Here is an 18,651-nt window from a genome sequence, read left to right on the forward strand (position 1 = left end):
TCCGTGCGCTGCTCTGGTTTGCCAGAAGCGGCTTAGTCATGCTGGCCACATGACCCGGAAGCTGTACGCCGGCTCCCTCAGCCAATAAAGCGAGATGAGCGCCGCAACCCCAGAGTCGGCCACGACTGGACCTAATGGTCAGGGGTCCCTTTACCTTTTTATACCCATTGGATATACCAAAGCTGTTGACCTTTGTTTGTGGTGGAAGAGCCACAGTTCTTGAGCTTTTTTGGGGAGGGATCGATCAGGATCCTGCAATGACAATGATCGACCACAGGCACCCCATGATCGACTGGTAGATCGTGATCAACCAGTTGGACATGCCTGGACTACAGTTTGCACCCCTCTTAGCAATTCAACTACTCTTGCTCAACCTCAGAAGGAGAAGACACAGGTGACCGTGTCTCCCTTGAGAGAGCTGCTGCTGAAAGGGAGCTAAGGGAGAATAATAATAATAATAATAATAATAATAATAATAATAATAATAATAATTTATTTATACCCCGCCCATCTGGCTGAGTTTCCCCAGCCACTCTGGGTGGCTCCCAATCAAGTGTTAAAAATAATACAGAATTAAATATTAAAAACTTCCCTAAACAGGGCTGCCTTCAGATGTCTTTTAAAGATAAGATAGCTGCTTATTTCCTTCACATCTGAAGGGAGGGCGTTCCACAGGGCAGGCGCCACTACCGAGAAGGCCCTTTGCCTGGTTCCCTGTAACTTGGCTTCTTGCAGCGATGGAACCGCCAGAAGGCCTTTGGCGCTGGATCTCAGCGTCCGGGCAGAACGATGGGGGTGGAGACGCTCCTTCAGGTATACAGGACCGAGGCTGTTTAGGGCTTTAAAGGTCAGCACCAACACTTTGAATTGTGCTCGGAAACATACTGGGAGCCAATGCAGATCTCTCAGGACCGGTGTTATGTGGTCCCGGTGACTACTCCCAGTCACCAGTCTGGCTGCCGCGTTCTGGATTAATTGCAGTTTCCGGGTCACCTTCAAAGGTAGCCCCACATAGAGCACATTGCAGTAGTCCAAGCGGGAGATAACTAGAGCATGCACCACTCTGGTGAGACAGACTGCAGGCAGGTAGGATCTTAGCCTGCATACCAGGTGGAGCTGATAAACAGCTGTCCTGGACACAAAATTGACCTGCACCTCCATGGACATCTGTGAGTCCAAAATGACCCCCAGGCTGCACACCTGGTTCTTCAGGGGCACAGTTACCCCATTCAGGACCAGGGAGTCCCCCACACCTGCCTGCCCCCTGTCCCCCCAAAACAGTACTTCTGTCTTGTCAGGATTCAACCTCAGTCTGTTAGCTACCATCCATCCTCCAGCTGCCTCCAGGCACTCACACAGGATTGTGTTTTTAAACCGTCACCCCCTCCAAACTTTCTTGCATTCTGCAGTGAGGACCATCGGCCCAAAGCAGTCTGCTTGGAGCACCACTGCCAGAAACTGCAGCCACCCAGTAAGAACATCTGGGTTGGGGCATTCTGACTGGAGCCAGAAAAAGTGCCGGGGTGATTGCCAAAGGATCGGTGCCAAAGGGCGATGGCCCTTTGGGGTGGTCCTTTGGGAAGAGACCAGGGACTGAGCCAGCGAGCAAAAGCGTGGTTGTAGCTGGAGGGTTCTGCTGCGACAGACCCATATGTAGGATTGCACCAAGTGCTAATTCATTCCCCGCCTCCTAATTGAACGCAGCATGGAAGTCGCTCGAAGCGAACTCATCCCGGACGCCTGCAGATGTGCTGTTATCCTGAAAGGACCTCGGCTCGCCAAGAGTGCTCCGAGGATCCAGCGATTTCTGGAGCCAAGCACCTCAGCTGTTTAAAATCTGAGATCCGACACAAACTCGAACCTGTCCAAAAACAACCGAGCAGGTGATACTGCTTACGGAGGCCAGAGCCAAAAATAAAGTTGGCTTGAAAGCCGCCCAGCATACCGTTTCTCAACTTCGCCTCTGTGTGCGCGAGCCAGCCGGCTTATTTCTGTCAGATTTGGATCGGGGGGCCCACAGAGCAAAGCTAAGCTGCGCCTCTGGGTTTTGGATTCCCATTTTAGGTAAGGTGCAGGAAGATTGAGCACTTACAGGGTGTTGAGATTCTTCAGATTCCTGAAGGCTCCAGGCTGGATGGCTTTGATGCGGTTGAAGCGCAAATCCCTGGAAAGCAAAGGAGAACCTCTCAATCCATCAGTCACATGTGGGCTCTACGTGTGCAGGAGGTGGCGGACATCAGATCCACACGTGAAACGTAAATGCGCCTCCAAAATACTCCCTGCAGAAAGCCTGGTACAGGTGTTCCACACACCCCTTACGTGCGACCAACTTGTGCACGGCACTGGGAAATAAATAATTCAATCCAAACCGGGAAATGGCGGGAGGGAACAGGAGAGTCCTTCTGGCTCGCAAGGAGACCCTCCCCGGAACCCAAAGAGGATGTCAGTGAGGGCAGAGGAAGCTCCGAAAAGACTGGAGGCCCAGCAGGGCTTTGTTTAGGCCATGGGTAGGCAAACTAAGGCCCTGGGGCCGGATCTGGCCCAATTGCCTTCTAAATCCGGCCCTCAGATGGTCTGGGAATCAGTGTGTTTTGACATGAGTAGAATGCGTCCTTTTATTTAAAATATATCTCTTGGTTATTTGTAGGGCCTGCCTGGTGTTTTTACATGAGTAGAATGTGTGCTTTTATTTAAAATGCATCTTTGGGCTATTTGTGAAGCATAGGAATTTGTTCATTCCACCCCCCCCCAAAAAAAAAATATAGTCCAGCCCCCCACAAGGACTGAGGGACAGTGGACTGGTCCTCTGCTGTAAAAGTTTGCTGACGCCTAATTTAGGCTGCTCAACCTCCCCGCTTAACAGTTGGCATACGAAACAGCGCAGAAGCAGCAGCCACTTCTCCTTAGGTCCTCCAGCCTCCTGAAAAAGCTTCAGATCTAGCTGTGGATATTTTTGGATACAATATTTTTGGTACAGATTGAAGAGCGGGTGCCAGAGAGGGCGTTTAAAGGGTGTTTAGTGGGTGCTCCCCATTTTATGCGATTTCACTTATGCAGAAGCAAAGTCAAACAGAGACAGGTATTCTCTTGCGCTGAGCTGCCCCTAGAACAGGCATGGCCAAACTTGGCCCTCCAGCTGTTTGGGGACTACAACTCCCATCATCCCTAGCTAACAGGACCAGTATCAGGGATGATGGGAATTGTAGTCCGAAAACTGCTGGAGGGCCAAGTTTGGCCACCACTGCCCTAGAAGCTTATTCACACCTTATTCTGGGTGTTGTATGGCCTTCTGCTGAGAAGGGCGACAGGGCTCTGGCCTGCACTAGCTCTAGCCACTCTAGAATCATAGAACCCCAGAGCTGGAAGGGACCCAAGGGTCATCTAGTCCAACCCCCTGCAATACAGGAATCTCAGCTAAAGCATCCATGACAGATGGCCATGCAAACTCTGCTTAAAGATCTCCAAGGAAGGAAAGTCCACAGCCTCCTGAGGGAGTCCATTCCACTTTGTCAGAATGGGACGCGGGTGGCGCTGTGGGTTAAACCACAGAGCCTAGGACTTGCCGATCAGAAGGTTGTGGTTCGAATCCCCGCGACGGGGTGAGCTCCCGTTGCTTGGTCCCTGCTCCTGCCAACCTAGCAGTTTGAAAACACATCAAAGTGCAAGTAGATAAATAGGTACCGTTCCAGCGCGAAGGTAAACGGCGTTTCCGTGTGCTGCTCTGGTTTACCAGAAGCTGCTTAGTCCTGCTGGCCACATGACCCGGAAGCTGTACGCTGGCTCCCTCGGCCAGTAAAGCAAGATGAGCGCTGCAACCCCAGAGTCGGCCACAACTGGACCTAATGGTCAGGGGTCCCTTTACCTTTACTGCCAGAAAGGTTTTTCCAAACGTTTCGTCGGAATCTCCTTTCTTGTAACTTGAGGCTCTTGGTTCGAGTCCTACCCTCCAGAGCAGGGGAAAACAAGCTTGTCCCCTCTTCCATGTGACAGTCCCCTCTTCCATGGGGCGATGCTCTACTGCCCTGCAAAGCCCATGGGAGCATTGATGGTAAACCTGTGACCATTATCCTTTACTACTGACCATGCTTTTTGGGCGGCTGATGTGAATTGGAGTCCAAAACATCTGGAGGTCTCCAGGCTGCAGCAGAGCAGTGTGTGTGTGTGTGTGTAGGCCTCCTTTCCTGAACTTCTTGACAAAATGTGTAGGGTTTTTCGGTGACACTGAAAGCTAAAAATGCACAGCAGCTGCTGAGCAGCATGATAATGCCCTTTCGCAAGTGATGGTTAAACCACATCGAATCATAGAATTATATCCGTGCAGGAATCTTGAGAATCGACCTTTGATTTCAGCCCTGAAGACTCCAAAGGTCTAATTTCCAGACTATCAAGGTATAACGTCTACAGTGGAGGTGAAGCAAACCTCTTCTCAAAACCTTTTTCCTGGTTTTTCATACGGCCTCCGGGTTTCTCATACTGCAGTGATCAATGCTAATTGATTTATTGCTAATCATTGATCTGGATCTTATTGCTGTATCGCTAGGTATTGCTGCTGCTTTATTGTTCTGCAAGCCACCGTGGTAGTTCCTTGAAAAGAAAGGCAGTTGCAGAAATAATTTTAATAAAAAATAAATATGATGGAAGGGCTGGCGCCGTGCTGTTTTCACCGTAATTAACTGTATGCTTTTAATAGATTGGCATTCTGCCAATGCTTTTTAATGGTTTTTTTTCCCCCTCCTCTGTTTTTAGACGTTATTATTGTTATCTGTAACCCGCCTTGAGTCCCTGTCAGGGAAAAAGGAGAGGTATAAATTTATTTATTTTATTTATTTCCCTCCTTTTCCCCTGACAGGGACTCAAGGTAATAGTAAAAATAATTGGAGGCAGGGAAAGGGAGGATTTATAGAGAAACGTAAAAGAGTGAGAAGCCTAGGTTGCTGCATTCAATTGTTCAACATGGTGAGGACAATCTGGCTAACTAGATTAAAAAATACACACTCACACCCTGCTCACCCACAAAAACAAATTCTCACTACAGCCACACCCAGCCTCTCTTACAACCAAGGAAATGCAAGTATTCACTTTCCTAATTGTTTCAGTTCATAAACCAAGAAATTATACATTGACCACTAGGAACGAAACGTATGTTGCAGATATTTTTCCACATTTATTATGCTATTTTTGTGCTATACAAATGACATGGGGAAACTTATTTGTATAACATTATTCTTGTTTATGAAACCCAGTTAAAACAAACACGGTGACGACACTCTGCACATGGTCAAATGCACTGCTCACATGGTGGCTGAGAAACCCAAACCACGATTGCCTGCATTATGGGACAGCAGGAAACATGGATAGAAAAAGGTGCAAGAAAATGCATAGCAAAGAAATGAAAATATCTACGCATTCCATTCTTGGAAGCGTTAGAATGGTGCACCAAAAACTGTGCACCTAAATAAAAAGTTACAAGAATATTTTCTTTCTTTTGACACATAAAGGCAGCCCTGCCGAAGCAAGGCCTCAAAAAATTAGTTGAAAACTCATAAATGTTCCTCCCCACGGAAATCTTTAGTAAAAGGCGAAAGATTTATACGATCTGAGGTGAAACCAGAGTATGCTCTTCGCAAGCCGACGAGCCCCGCCACTGCGCGGGCGCCTGCCACTGAGATTACGGTGATCCAATATTTCCTCTTTCCCCCGCCCCGAAAAACACTTTTTTATAGGTGAAAAGGTGAAAAATAAAGATGGCTTCAATGTTTCTCCTGCGGTAGTAGAAGCCGTTCGCGTTAACGGCGAAAACCACGGAGGGAAAACCGGCTCCCTTGCGCGCAATGCATCATGGTTCCAACGAATGCTAATGAGGGCTTCCCGGCTCTCGGCCCCGCCCGCGCAAAGCTGGTATTGAGCAACCATAGAGATAAGAAAATATAGATACACGCACATAAACTTACACACAGGGAAATGCTGATTTTTCGCTTGACAGCGGCTTGTTAAATGTGCGTGACCAGGATTTTAGGGGAGGCTGGCCTTTGTTAAGGGGGGCAGAACCTCAGATATGTATTTTTATTTATTTTTTGGGGGGAGTGGACCTGTTGTACTCCCTAGGACAGTGGTGGCCAAACCTGGCCCTCCAGCTGTTTTAGGACTACAACTCCCATCATCCCTAGCTAACAAGACCAGTGATCAGGGATGATGGGAATTGTAGTCCCAAAACTACAAGTTTGGCCACCACTGTCCTAGGGGCAATCTTGTCATGCTAGCACCTTCCAGATACTCTGTACTATCAAACCCCCACCCCCCACTTTCCCGGAAAGGGGCAGGAGAAAGTGGGGGAAAGTGTACAGTCCTTAGGTCACATCTCCTGCCCCAATTTGTAAAGAACTCATATAAGTCTTTAACGTTCACTACCCCCAAAGTAGACGCGGGTGGTGATGGGACGCGGGTGGTGCTGTGGGTTAAACCACAGAGCCTGGGACGTGCTGATCAGAAGGTCAGCGGTTCGAATCCCCGCAACGGGGTGAGCTCCCGTTGCTCGGTCCCTGCTCCTGCCAACCTAGCAGTTCAAAAGCATGTCAAAGTGAAAGTAGATAAATAGGTACCACTCCGGCAGGAAAGTAGATAAATAGGTACCACTCCGGCGGGAAGGTAAATGGCGTTTCCGTGCGCTGCTCTGGTTCGCCAGAAGCGGCTTAGTCATGCTGGCCACATGACCTGGAAGCTGTACGCCGGCTCCCTTGGCCAATAAAGCGAGATGAGCGCCGCAACCCCAGAGTCGGTCACGACTGGACCTAATGGTCAGGGGTCCCTTTACCTTTACCCACAAAGAATCCTGGGAACTGTAGTTTGTTAAGGATGCTGGGAACTGTAGCTATATAATTGTTTAATATTGTTGGCACCCATCTGCCTCGAGAGACAATGGAATAGTGCACCATGGGAGGTGGGCAAAGTCAAAACATTGGAGGGTTACAGCACCCTTTAAGAAACTACAGTTCCCAGCATCCTTTAGGGGAAGCCGTACCTGTTTAAAGTGGTATACAAGAGCACTTTAAAGTTATTGTTGGGGCTGGGGTGTGACCTTAGGCGTCACAGCAAAAGTCCTGGATATCTGGAACTGACCCCTCTCTGCTCTGTGTCCAGGTTGCAGTATCTCCGCTCCCTTCCAGGCAACAGATTTATTGAGCTTTCACTCTGCCTTGTTGGCACAAAGTTTGCCGGGAGGTTAGGCAACACCGGCTTTTCCAGCGTGCGTTTCCCCTGTCACTTTTTGTTCTGCCAAAAGTCTGAGCGCACTTCGCAGATCGTTGCTCTTTCCAGGTGGGACACAAATCAAAGTTGATCTGGTGTTCCGATGCACCTAAAACCTGCCTTTTTTGTGGTAGGAAACTGAAGGGGGACATGCAGCACAATGTGCGGGATAACGAAGGCAGCCAGTGTGGTGCAGTGGTTAGAGTGTATTAATGGAGAAATCTGAGGGCTCCCTTGGACAAAAAGCAAGGACACCAGCCAGGAATACCAGAGCAAAACAGCAGCCAGTAGGCTTGGTCTTTATGGAAGACTGTCGCGACAGGACTCCCACCTGCCACCAGGTGAAACAAGATGGAAGCCCTGAACAAAAGGAGACCCCAACTTTTATTAGCTACTAATCCCCCAGCTACACTCCTAGAACTACATCATGACTATATCATTGACACATCACAAAAAGGAGGGGTTGAGGGAGGAGTTGTGGTGGTAACCTGAGTGTCTTGTCACCTGGCCGGTTCCACCTTTCCCCCTCCCCATGAGTACTTTCCAGAGGACAAAGGGGAGTTTGCAGTTTCCTGTCCCCAGAGGGAAGAGCTGATCACTGCCCTTTGTTCCACTCCGTGCTGAATCCACTCCCATATGCAAGTCCTTTGTGACCTTGACAGACTTCTGTCTGGGACCATCAAGGTTGGCATGCCAACTGGGTAGGGCTCCTGCGGACGTGTTGGTACGCTCAAGGGATTATGGCTGCCCTGTATCAAACCTTCCCCCTTTGATAGTCCTTCCTTCATAGAGCAAAATAAAAGTGGAACGGTACAGATCCGATGTACGGGGGATTTTCTATGAATTTATAACAGAAGCATCGCATATGTCGTGTGTGAGTGTGTCGAGTTTGTACAAACTGAATGATTGGGGGGCGGGGCGCGTTTCCTGCAACAAGTGTCAGACCTTGGAGATTGGGGTTTGAATCCCCATTCAGCCATCAAGCTCACTGGGTGTCCTCGGGCCAGTTACTCACTCTCAGCCTAACCCACCTCATAAGGTTGTTGTTGTCGTCGTGAGGATAATATGGGGAGGAGAAGAAGTATATATGCTACTTTGAGCTCCTGGAATGAAAGGGGAATATAAACGTAATGAAAATAAAAATAAGAACAAAAACAAAAATGAATAAATAAAGAAACATTTTTTCCCCAATGCAGCATTGTCTAACCTCCCTGCAATCAAATCAGAATTAATATGCCCACTGAATAGCTGAGTTTGCCTCCTGGCAAAAAAATTGTGCAAAACAGTTCAGGGCCATGCTCAATTAACAGGTAGTCTGGAAATAACTTGCGTGGTGTCTTTTGGAAGCAGGCTTGTTTTTTTGCAAGAGTGCCAAATCCTCTTTAATCGCACAAGCTTAATTCACTGGTATGCGAATGAATCCCACCTGCAAATCAGCAACTGTCTGGACTTAGTTTTACTGCAGTCATTGCAACCCTGAACCTCTTGCAGACTGGCGCGGCCAAAACTGAAGGCAAATAAATGAATAATGAAAGAAACTTCCTAAGTAATGTTAAGTGAATTCCCATCTCCATGTTCTCCCCCCGCATTGCACACACACATACCTTGTCTTTATTTTTATCTGGTTAGTTTAATGCACAGGTTGAACAGCAGGAGTAGAACCTGATTTTAATTAGAAGGTTTAGCGGAGCCAAAGAAGGGGCCAGAATACAGGAGGTGGCTGCGTTCCAGCTTCAGGCTCTTGAACTCCACAACTGCAAATGAATTATTTCTAAGTAAAACATTTTCTGTACTTTTTGGTAACAGCAAGGCCAAAAAAAAGGGATGTATTTAAATGGAAGATACCTTTGGATGTAGAATGAGCCAAGGGAGAGTGATGGGTGATTATGGGCAGGAGATATCTTTTTGCAGGTTCAGTTCTCTATCTGTAAAATGGGAATAATAATAATAATAATAATAATAATAATAATTTATACCCTGCCCATCTGGGTTTCCCTATTCTTTGGGAATAGTAAGGATCTGCCTAGCACAGTTGTTGTGGACTACAAATACCATCATCCTTGATCATTGACCACACTCACTGGGGCTGATGGGAGTTGTGTCCACAACATCTACTAGGGTGAAATGAGTGGTAAGGGTAGAATGATGCACACCAGCCTTTGCCAACCTGGTGCTTTCCAAATGTTTTAGACTATAAGTTCCATCAGCCCCAGCCAGAATGGCTCATGGGAGTTGTAGTCCAAAACACCTAGGGAGTGCCAGGTTGTCAAAGGCTGGTGTACATCATTTTGAGAGCCTTAATGGAAATTCTGGATGTGCATAGGTAAAGGTAAAGGGACCCCTGACCGTTAGGTCCAGTTGTGGCCGACTCTGGGGTTGCGGCGCTCATCTTGCTTTATTGGCCAAGGGAGCCAGCGTACAGCTTCTGGGTCATGTGGCCAGCAGGACTAAGCCGCTTCTGGCGAACCAGAGCAGCGCACGGAAACGCTGCTTACCTTCCCGCCGGAGCGGTACCTATTTATCTACTTGCACTTTGACGTGCTTTTGAACTGCTAGGTGGGCAGGAGCAGGGACTGAGCAATGGGAGCTCACCCCGTCGCAGGGATTTGAACTACCAACCTTCTGATCAGCAAGTCCTAGGCTCTGTGGTTTAACCCACAGCGCCACCCGCGTCCCTTTCTGGATGTGCATGAATAGCAGTAATTCAGACGTTTCTGCAAATGGGCTCTGTATGGAGGGGCATGTACAAACCAGACCTTAGTCTACTTCTGCATGTAACATTGTTGTTGTTGTTTAGTCGTTCAGTCGTGTCCGACTCTTCGTGACCCCATGGACCAGAGCACGCCAGGCACTCCTGTCTTCCACTGCCTCCCGCAGTTTGGTCAAACTCATGTTCGTAGCTTCGGGAACACTATCCAACCATCTCATCCTCTGTCGTTCCCTTCTCCTTGTGCCCTCCATCTTTCCCAGCATCAGGGTCTTTTCCAGGGAGTCTTCTCTTCTCATGAGGTGGCCAAAGTATTGGAGCCTCAGCTTCAGGATCTGTCCTTCCAGTGAGCCCTTCCAGGGCTGATTTTCTTCAGAATGGAGAGGTTTGATCTTCTTGCAGTCCATGGGACTCTCAAGAGTCTCCTCCAGCACCATAATTCAAAAGCATCCATTCTTCGGCAATCAGCCTTCTTGATGGTCCAGCTCTCACTTCCATACATCACTACTGGGATAACCATAGCTTTAACTATACGGACCTTTGTTGGCAAGGTGAGTTCTCTGCTTTTTAAGATGCTGTCTAGGTTTGCCATTGCTTTTCTCCCAAGGAGCAGGCGTATTTTAATTTCGTGACTGCTGTCACCATCTGCAGTGATCATGGAGCCCAAGAAAGTAAAATCTCTCACTGCCTCCATTTCTTCCCCTTCTATTTGCCAGGAAGTGAGGGAATAAAACCATAGGGACACAAAAGAGACTGCTGGATCGGGTCAGTTCTCACAGTGGCCAACCAGATGCCTGTGGGAAACCCTCAAGCAGGATTCGAACACAAGAGCCCTCTCTCCGCCTGTGGTTTCCAGCAACTGGCGTTCAGAAGCATTGTTGCCTCCAATCGTGGAGGCAGAACAAAGCCATTGAGAGCCCTCTCCTCCTCCTCCTCCTCCTCCTCCTCCTCCTCCTCCTCCTCCTCCTCCATGAATTTATCCAATCTTTTAAAGCCATGCGGGTTGGTAGCCATCACAGCTTCTTGTGGCAGTGAGTTCCATAGTTTATCTTTCCTGAATCTTCTTTCATCTGTCCTGAATCTTCCAACATTGTTGGCAGGGACATCCCGAAGGCCTTTAGGGAGATATTCTTATATGCAACGGCCGCAGCTCGGACTTTGGTGGCAAAGGGGTGGAAGGAACAAGAAGCCGCAACAATAATGGACTGGTATAGCAAGCTACAAGAATTTGCTGAAATGTCGCAGTTGACAAATACCCTGAGAGGCAATTCAAATCAAAAATTTATGGAAAAGTGGGATAGATATAAAACATATGTTCAAAAATACAGTAAAGCTTCGCTATCTATGCTAGCATTTGATTGGCGTTGGAGTGAGACTGAGTTGAGAAATAAGACTAAGAGCACATATTGATATAGGAATGTATTGGATAAAAGGTAAAGAAATGTGCAATAATAAGAGTACACTCATTTGTAAAACAGGAATATACAACCGGAAAGACAGGAAATCTAGTGTGTGGGTATGTATATGATTTTTTGTTTTTTCTCTTTGTTCTTTCTTTTGTTTTATTTCATTTTTTCCTAGGTATATAGAATTTGTATATAATTTTTGTATACATGTTGGAAATTATAGTAAGTAATGTAATATGACAATGTTTACCGACGTAATATAAGAATGTTAACAAATAAATAAAATGCAAATTTAAAAAAGAAAAAAGGGAAAAAAAAGAATCTTCCTCCAACATTCAGCTTCAATGAATGTCCATGGTTTCTAGTGCTATGAGAGGAGAAATGCTTTTCCTCTTATCAATTTCTCCATGCCTGGGCTAATTTCTACATCTCACCAGCGTAGGATCTGTGAGTTGCCACCACCTTTCCAGCCAGATATCCCTCTCTTTTCCATCTATCCTTAAACTTGGCCTTTTTTAAAAAAATAACCCACCCAAATGTGACACTGCGAGACAAATGGCCAAAGACCTACTTGGTTCGAAAGCTTACTGTCTGCACAAACGGTCCACAGCTGTTGCTTTTCTGCAAGCTGTTGGCTCCGTCCTGCCAGATCACATCTGGACTGCTGTTGCTCCGGAGGAACAGGCCGCAGCCAACACATATCCATCACATACTTTCAGCGCTGACCTCTCTGTCCATTTGCCCTTTCTGTTTTGGGATGAAGAGGGATTTCTCATTAAGCGGGTTGCTGGCTTCAGTCTGCAGTGGGAGCCAGGACCTCTGCATGTTCCAACTGCAAGGGGCAGGACATGCGTGCAAGCCAGAATAATAAGAATCGAGGACCCTGACCCGGCTTTGCATACAACCTCTGAGCGGACTGCTTCTCCAAGGAAGACGTTTAAAAATTGGCAGCAGCAGGGGGGGGGGGTGTTATGAGAACTGGGGACAGTGGTGTTCAGACTTTCTCTGATCAGGGATTGACTTTTTTGGCAAGGAACTGCCCCAGGCATCAGCCACAGAATTGGTTGTGTGGTGTAAAGGTGTCTGGGGGATATTTGAGGAGTCACACAAGTCTGTTGGACCATGCTGTAACGTTCTGTGTGAACGGAGGCTGTATCTCAGGACAGCTGTGCGCTGGTGGGTATCTGGATGATTCACGTTTGATCAGCATACATTTAAAGCACCCCTCCAGAAAAAAAAGAACCCAGGGAATTGTAGTTTGTTAAGGGCGCTGGGAATTCTAGCTCTGTAAGGGGTGAACTAGAGTTCCCAAGATTCTTCGGGTGTGTGTGCGCGCTCTAAATGTATACAGTACATATGCAGGGTCAGTCCTGTAACAGCAACAGGCTTTTCTCCTGCTCCTTATTCAGGCGCTGAGCACGTGTGAATTGTAGTACAGTGGTACCTCAAGTTACATACGCTTCAGGTTACAGACTCCGCTAACCCAGAAATATTACCTCGGGTTAAGAACTTTGCTTCAGGATGAGAACAGAAATTGTGCTCCGGTGGCCTGGCAGCAGCAGGAGGACCCATTAGCTAAAGTGGTACCTCAGGTTAAGAACAGTTTCAGGTTAAGAACGGACCTCTGGAACGAATTAAGTTCTTAACCCGAGGTACCACTGTAACTTACATGTTTTTGTACCATTTTGCAGTATTTGTACTGGTTTGCAGGTCATTCCAGTGTTTGGCTCATTGAGGCTCTGTTGATTATAAGCTCCGCCCCATGCTGACTAAAGCGGGAGGGGATTGCAGGCGCAGGGGACCTAATCTGGACTGGGATCCTGGCATGGGGTAAAAAGGTAAAGGGACCCCTGACCATTAGGTCCAGTCGTGACCGACTCTAGTGTTGCGGCGCTCATCTCGCTTTACTGGCCGAGGGAGCAAGCGTACAACTTCCGGGTCATGTGGCCAGCATGACTAAGCCACTTCTGGCAAACCAGAGCAGCGAACGGAAATGCCGTTTCCCTTACCGCCAGAGTGGTACCTATTTATCTACTTGCACTGCGTGCTTTCGAACTGCTAGGTTGGGAGGAGCAGGGACTGAGCAATGGGAGCTCACCCCATCGCAGGGATTCGAACCACCAACCTTCTGATCGGCAACCTCTAGGCTCTGTGGTTTGATAATAAGCTCTGGCCCATGCTGACTAAAGCGGGAGGGGATTGCAGGCGGGTGGTGGGGGTCTAATCCGGACTGGGACCTAATCCTGGCATGGGGTTAGAGGGGCTTTAACCATTTCCTCCACCGCTGCTGCATCTCAATCTGGCTTGCTCTCCCTCCTGCACCTGCAGTTCGAATTGCCAAAAAAAGGGACCCATAGGAGATGTTCTGCAAAGCAAACCTATCGTTTCCAGGAAACACCTTCTCAATTATCCCTCCCTCCCTATTGAGAAACTTCTGGTGAGCTTTTAAGGAACTTCAGGGTCCCTGGAACAAAAATGTACACAATCCAAGTTGCAGCAATCCCTTGGAGAACTGATGAGGAAATGTCACTCATGCTAAGCCACTGTCTGTAATGGCTAATTGGTATCTGACTTTAACTTTTTAATATAGTTTTTATTGCACGGTTTTACTGCTGTAGGGACGCAGGTGGCACTGTGGGTTAAACCACAGAGCCTAGGACTTGCTGATCAGAAGGTCGGCAGTTTGAATCCCCATGACGGGGTGAGCTCCCGTTGCTCGGTCCCTGCTCCTGCCAACCTAGCAGTTCAAAAGCACATCAAAGTGCAAGTAGATAAATAGGTACCGCTCCGGCGGGAAGGTAAACGTGTTTCCGTGTGCTGCTCTGGTTCACCAGAAACAGCTCAGTCGTGCTTGCCACATGACCTGGAAGCTGTACGCTGGCTCCCTCGGCCAGTAAAGCGAGATGAGCGCCGCAACCCCAAAGTCAGTCACGACTGGACCTAATGGTTGGGGTCCCTTTACATTACTGCTGTAAACCACTTTGGCGTTGTTGTTTTTAATGACACAGCAGTATATAAAGAAATAAAATAATGATTTGAAGAGGAATATGATGTATCTCACTACAGTGGGGTCCACATGCCAAGTGAAAAATGCTTTTTTGGGGGTAAACTTTTTGAGGTTTTTCTCTTCTTCCTTTTTTTTTTTTTTTTACAATCAATCGGTGTATTCATTGTATGAAATAAATAACTAAGCGTATCTGCTCAGTCTGCTGCCCAGGTGCTTAGGAATGATGGGCAACTACAAGGCCTTCTTGGGGTGCTTTTAAATCAGACCTGGTCTGGACAGCACTTTGTAAATAAATGATAATAATGAGAGCCAGTGTGGCATGATGGTTAGAGTGTTGGGCTAGGGCCCAGGAGACCAGGGTTCGAATCCACACTCAGCCATGAGGCTCACTGGGTGACCTTAGGTCAGTCACCATCTTTTAGCCTAACCTACCTCACAGGGTTGTTGCGAGGGTGAAATGGGGAGAACCATGTACGCCCCCCTTGAGATCCTCAGAAGATAAAGATGGTATATAAATGAAACAAACAAATGGAAATCTTCAAACAGAGGACTTACCCCTGACAGCCTTTTGTGAAAGGTAAAAGTAAAGGGACCCCTGAGCATTAGGTCCAGTCATGACTGACTCCGGGGTTGCGGCACTCATCTCGCTTTATTGGCCGAGGGAGCCGGTGTACAGCTTCCGGGTCATGTGGCCAGCATGACTAAGCCGCTTCTGGAGAACCAGAGCAGTGCACGGAAACGCCGTTTACCTTCCCACTGGAGCGGTACCTATTTATCTACTTGCACTTTGACATGCTTTCAAACTGCTAGGTTGGCAGGAGTAGGGACCGAGCAATGGGAGCTCACCCCGTGGCGGGGATTCGAACCACCGACCTTCTGATCGGCAAGCCCTAGGCTCTGTGGTTTAACCCACAGTGCCACCCGCGTCCCTATGACAGCCTTTTGTAAACAGTGTTTAATGCTGATTCGATAGATCAGCAAAACCTGCGGCAGGCATTGGGGTCAAATTCGCCTCCTCTCCTGTTCAGGGCTGCTGCTTCTCCCAACTTACACAAGGGCTGTGGCTTAGTGGTAGGGCATCTGCCCTGCATGCAGAACATCCCAAGTTCTATCCCCGGCGTCTCCAGACAGAGCTGGAAAAGACTCTCTGCCAGAAAATTCTAGGGAGCTGCTGCCAGCCCATGTAGACAGTACCAAGCTAGATTGACCAATAGGCTGAGACTGCATAAGGCAGTTTCCCATGTTTAAAGAGAGGGCTGAGATGCTATATGAACCTTGAACCAAAAAATGCAAAACAAGAAACTCCACAGTCACATCTATGCCAGGAGCATGTGGAAGAACACTTGGTAGCTTGAACGTGCGCCTTACAGCTAATGTTTCTGAAAAAGGGCTGGCAGACGCCCTGGATGTGGCTTGCCCATTTGGCTTCCTTGATACTATACTATGGACCTTTTTGTTCATTTAGCTGAAAACAAGCGTACCTATTTTCCTTCTGTCAGATGTTGGTCGGCCATAGAAATGCACTCCCCCCTACCCGGTGCTTTCATTCTGGGAGTTTGAGACTCAGACCCAGACTTGCTAAGGCAACTTCCTTCCTCTCCAGCCGTGTCAGTTTCACCCATTCCTCCCCTCTCCCAGCCACTTTGCATGGACTTCCTCAGCTACACACACACACACACACACACACACACACACACACACCACACCCAATCCAGTGGACGTTCGGGAATTTTGCAGGTTTACACACAGGTACCCCTGTATATTTCTGCTGGAGTTGGTTCAATGAGGACTGTGTTCATTCGCTCTGTCTGCACCCCACCCTCCAAACGTTAAGCTGCGGCTTAAAGATAAAGGAAACTGGAACATTGAAAGTGCAAAGAAGTTTAGAAAGCACATGTGTTTGCTTTTAGAAATGCAAGACTGGCGTTATGTTGAACGAATGAACACACACACACACACACACACACAGCAGAGTTTTCCACTTTCCACAGGAGGGATAGGCTATTCTGACCATAGGATTTTACCCAACACCAGCCCGGAGACATCAAAACTTTGGGCACAATCTTCCCAGAAGTTCTTTACAAGGAGATGCATTTAAATGAGCGGGAGATGCACAAGGGCATCTGTCACAGAATTGTAGAGTTGGAATGGCCCCAAAGGATCATCTATTTTTTTTTTAATAACATATTTATTGAAATTTTCAAAAAATCCAAAAGAAAAAGAAAAAGAAAAAAGAAAACATTTACATTTAAACCTTACTTTCAATAACATCTTTCCAAGACTTCCCCACGCCTCCCCTTCTTGTATTCCATTTCCATTTGTTTATTTCAACAAGTTCTTATCCCAAATTTTAACCTTATTGTATTTAGCCCATTATTCAATTTAATTCATTTTATATAGCCACTTTCCCCCAAAGGATCATCTAAGTCCAACATCCAGCAACGAAGGAATCACAGCTGTGTCGTTTTCACGTGAAAATGTCTACCTTCGACTCACACAAACGCAGACGAACACATAAGCACACTCCAAGGAACAAGGTAGAGGAGGGACTCCCCCAGCTGACATCTCATTTCATGTTGCTTAGACGAGGCCACCTGCTCGGGTCCCCCACTTTAAAACCCCACATTTAAAAGCAGATGAGCAAGGGACTGTGACCAGGACATGGAATAAGCACTTGGAAGGAAATAGATGCTCTTAACAAACGAATCCCAAGCCACCTTTCAAGTCACATAAAGATCCCCTTCCAGACTAAAAGTGCATGCTATTTTAGAACATCCTCCAAACATCTCTTCCTTTCTGCAAATCCTTTGCTTAACTCCCCCCACCCCGGGGTCTGCCCCGCCAACCGCAGCAAAACCTAAACATGGTGAGTGCATTTCTGCACATTCTTCCCTTGTTAAGCTCCGACTTTCCTCCTTTCCATGTGAAACGGTGGACTGTGAACTCCTTGGAGACAGAGACCTTTTCTTTTCCTGCTTCTCAAGTGCTTGGTGCATGAAAGGTGCCGTAGGAATAATATTGCTTTTGCTCATTCCCCCTATTTGCAGAATTCTTTTCGGCAAAGCAACTTCCAGTACTTTGTAACCAATAAAACACACACACACACACACACACACACACACACCCCACAACCTTGGGGAACTTGTAATTTCCAATAGTTTCTCCAGAAATGTGAATGTCTTTGGTGCCACAACAACTCCCCAAAGTAGGTCCACTCTCCCATGTAGAGGCAAGGAACTGCAACCATGAGACAGTAATTTGCCCAAGGCCACACCGCGGGTCTGTGGCAGAGGTGGAACCTGACCCTCCCACCTTCCGGATCCCAAACCCAGCTCTAGCGGCACTCCGCTAAACTGGCGCACACAGTTTAACACCCAGAGGAGAATCCCCAAAGGAAAGTGGTACTTACAGGACATTGGTCTGTGGTGGGACTTCAGGGATGGTTTCCAGCATCAAATGCATGCATCTGACTGTGGTTCTGAAGCATAAGCAGCGGCTGGGGCAGGAGCTGGCTGAGACAGGTAAGAGAAGCACCAGGTAGATGCTGGGGAGGAGGCCTGCGGCTCTGCCCAGCATGGTGTTTGCAGGGATGTTAAGTTCCCCAGATTCTGAGCTGCAAAGAAGCAGACCGAAATCTCCCAGCCTTGAGGGACGGGGAGGAGGAGAAGGGGGGAGGAAGGAGGAGGTGGGGACACACACGGGCATATGTTTCCAATTAAGTTAAGGCAGTCTGACAGGCCAACTCCCACCCTCCCAGCTTACGATGCACATACAACATCCGAAAATCAAACTGCGACCCCAGTTGGGCTCTGCTCTCCACAGCAGATTCCTCGTTAATTCTGCCTTGGCTCCCAGCCTGATTAGCAGGAACTCTTCGTTTTCCCTGGGTGGCAGGGGGGGTCTTAGGACCCAAAGATCAGCAAGGGGGGTGGGAGAGAGAAGCCTGCTTTGCAGAGGGATCTTGGAGACCCAGTCGTTGTTTCTAAAGAGATGCAGTGGTGGAAGGGCAAAGGCACCATCACCCTTGGAGCACAGATGTAGCAGACTCTAAGAGACACTGCTAATGGCTGGTGTACTCTTTCACCAGAGCATCACCAACAAGCACTTTTCACAAGGGCTTGCATGCTGCAGGTGCACCAAACTGCTATGACATGGGGGGCATACCTGTCTCTAGGCAAACCGCCCTGATCTTGGAGGCTAAGCAGGGTCCAGACAGGTTAGTACTTGGAGGGGAGACCTCCTGGGAGTGCCTGGTGCTGTAGGAGTGGTAAGGAACCTCTGGTCCT

General features: G+C 47.9%; 1 protein-coding gene and 1 non-coding gene across 2 annotated transcripts in view; both read right to left on the bottom strand.

Annotated features, from left to right (window-relative positions):
* The window catches only part of LOC114599758 (peroxidasin homolog), a 66,190-nt gene extending 47,539 nt beyond the window's left edge, over positions 1–18,651 (bottom strand). The window contains exons 1-2 of the mRNA XM_028735450.2: positions 17,775–18,651; positions 2,093–2,164 (exon numbers count right to left, since the gene is read on the bottom strand). Of these exons, the coding sequence (XP_028591283.2) occupies positions 2,093–2,164; positions 17,775–18,070 (368 nt within the window). The 5' untranslated portion in view covers positions 18,071–18,651. The remainder of the gene's footprint in view (positions 1–2,092; positions 2,165–17,774) is intronic.
* LOC114600002 (U5 spliceosomal RNA) lies at positions 5,501–5,616 on the bottom strand. Its single transcript, XR_003707415.1, has one exon. It is a non-coding gene; the product is annotated as a U5 spliceosomal RNA (small nuclear RNA).

Source organism: Podarcis muralis, chromosome 5 (genome assembly GCF_964188315.1).
Source record: "Podarcis muralis chromosome 5, rPodMur119.hap1.1, whole genome shotgun sequence".
Taxonomy (NCBI): Eukaryota; Metazoa; Chordata; class Lepidosauria; order Squamata; family Lacertidae; genus Podarcis; species Podarcis muralis.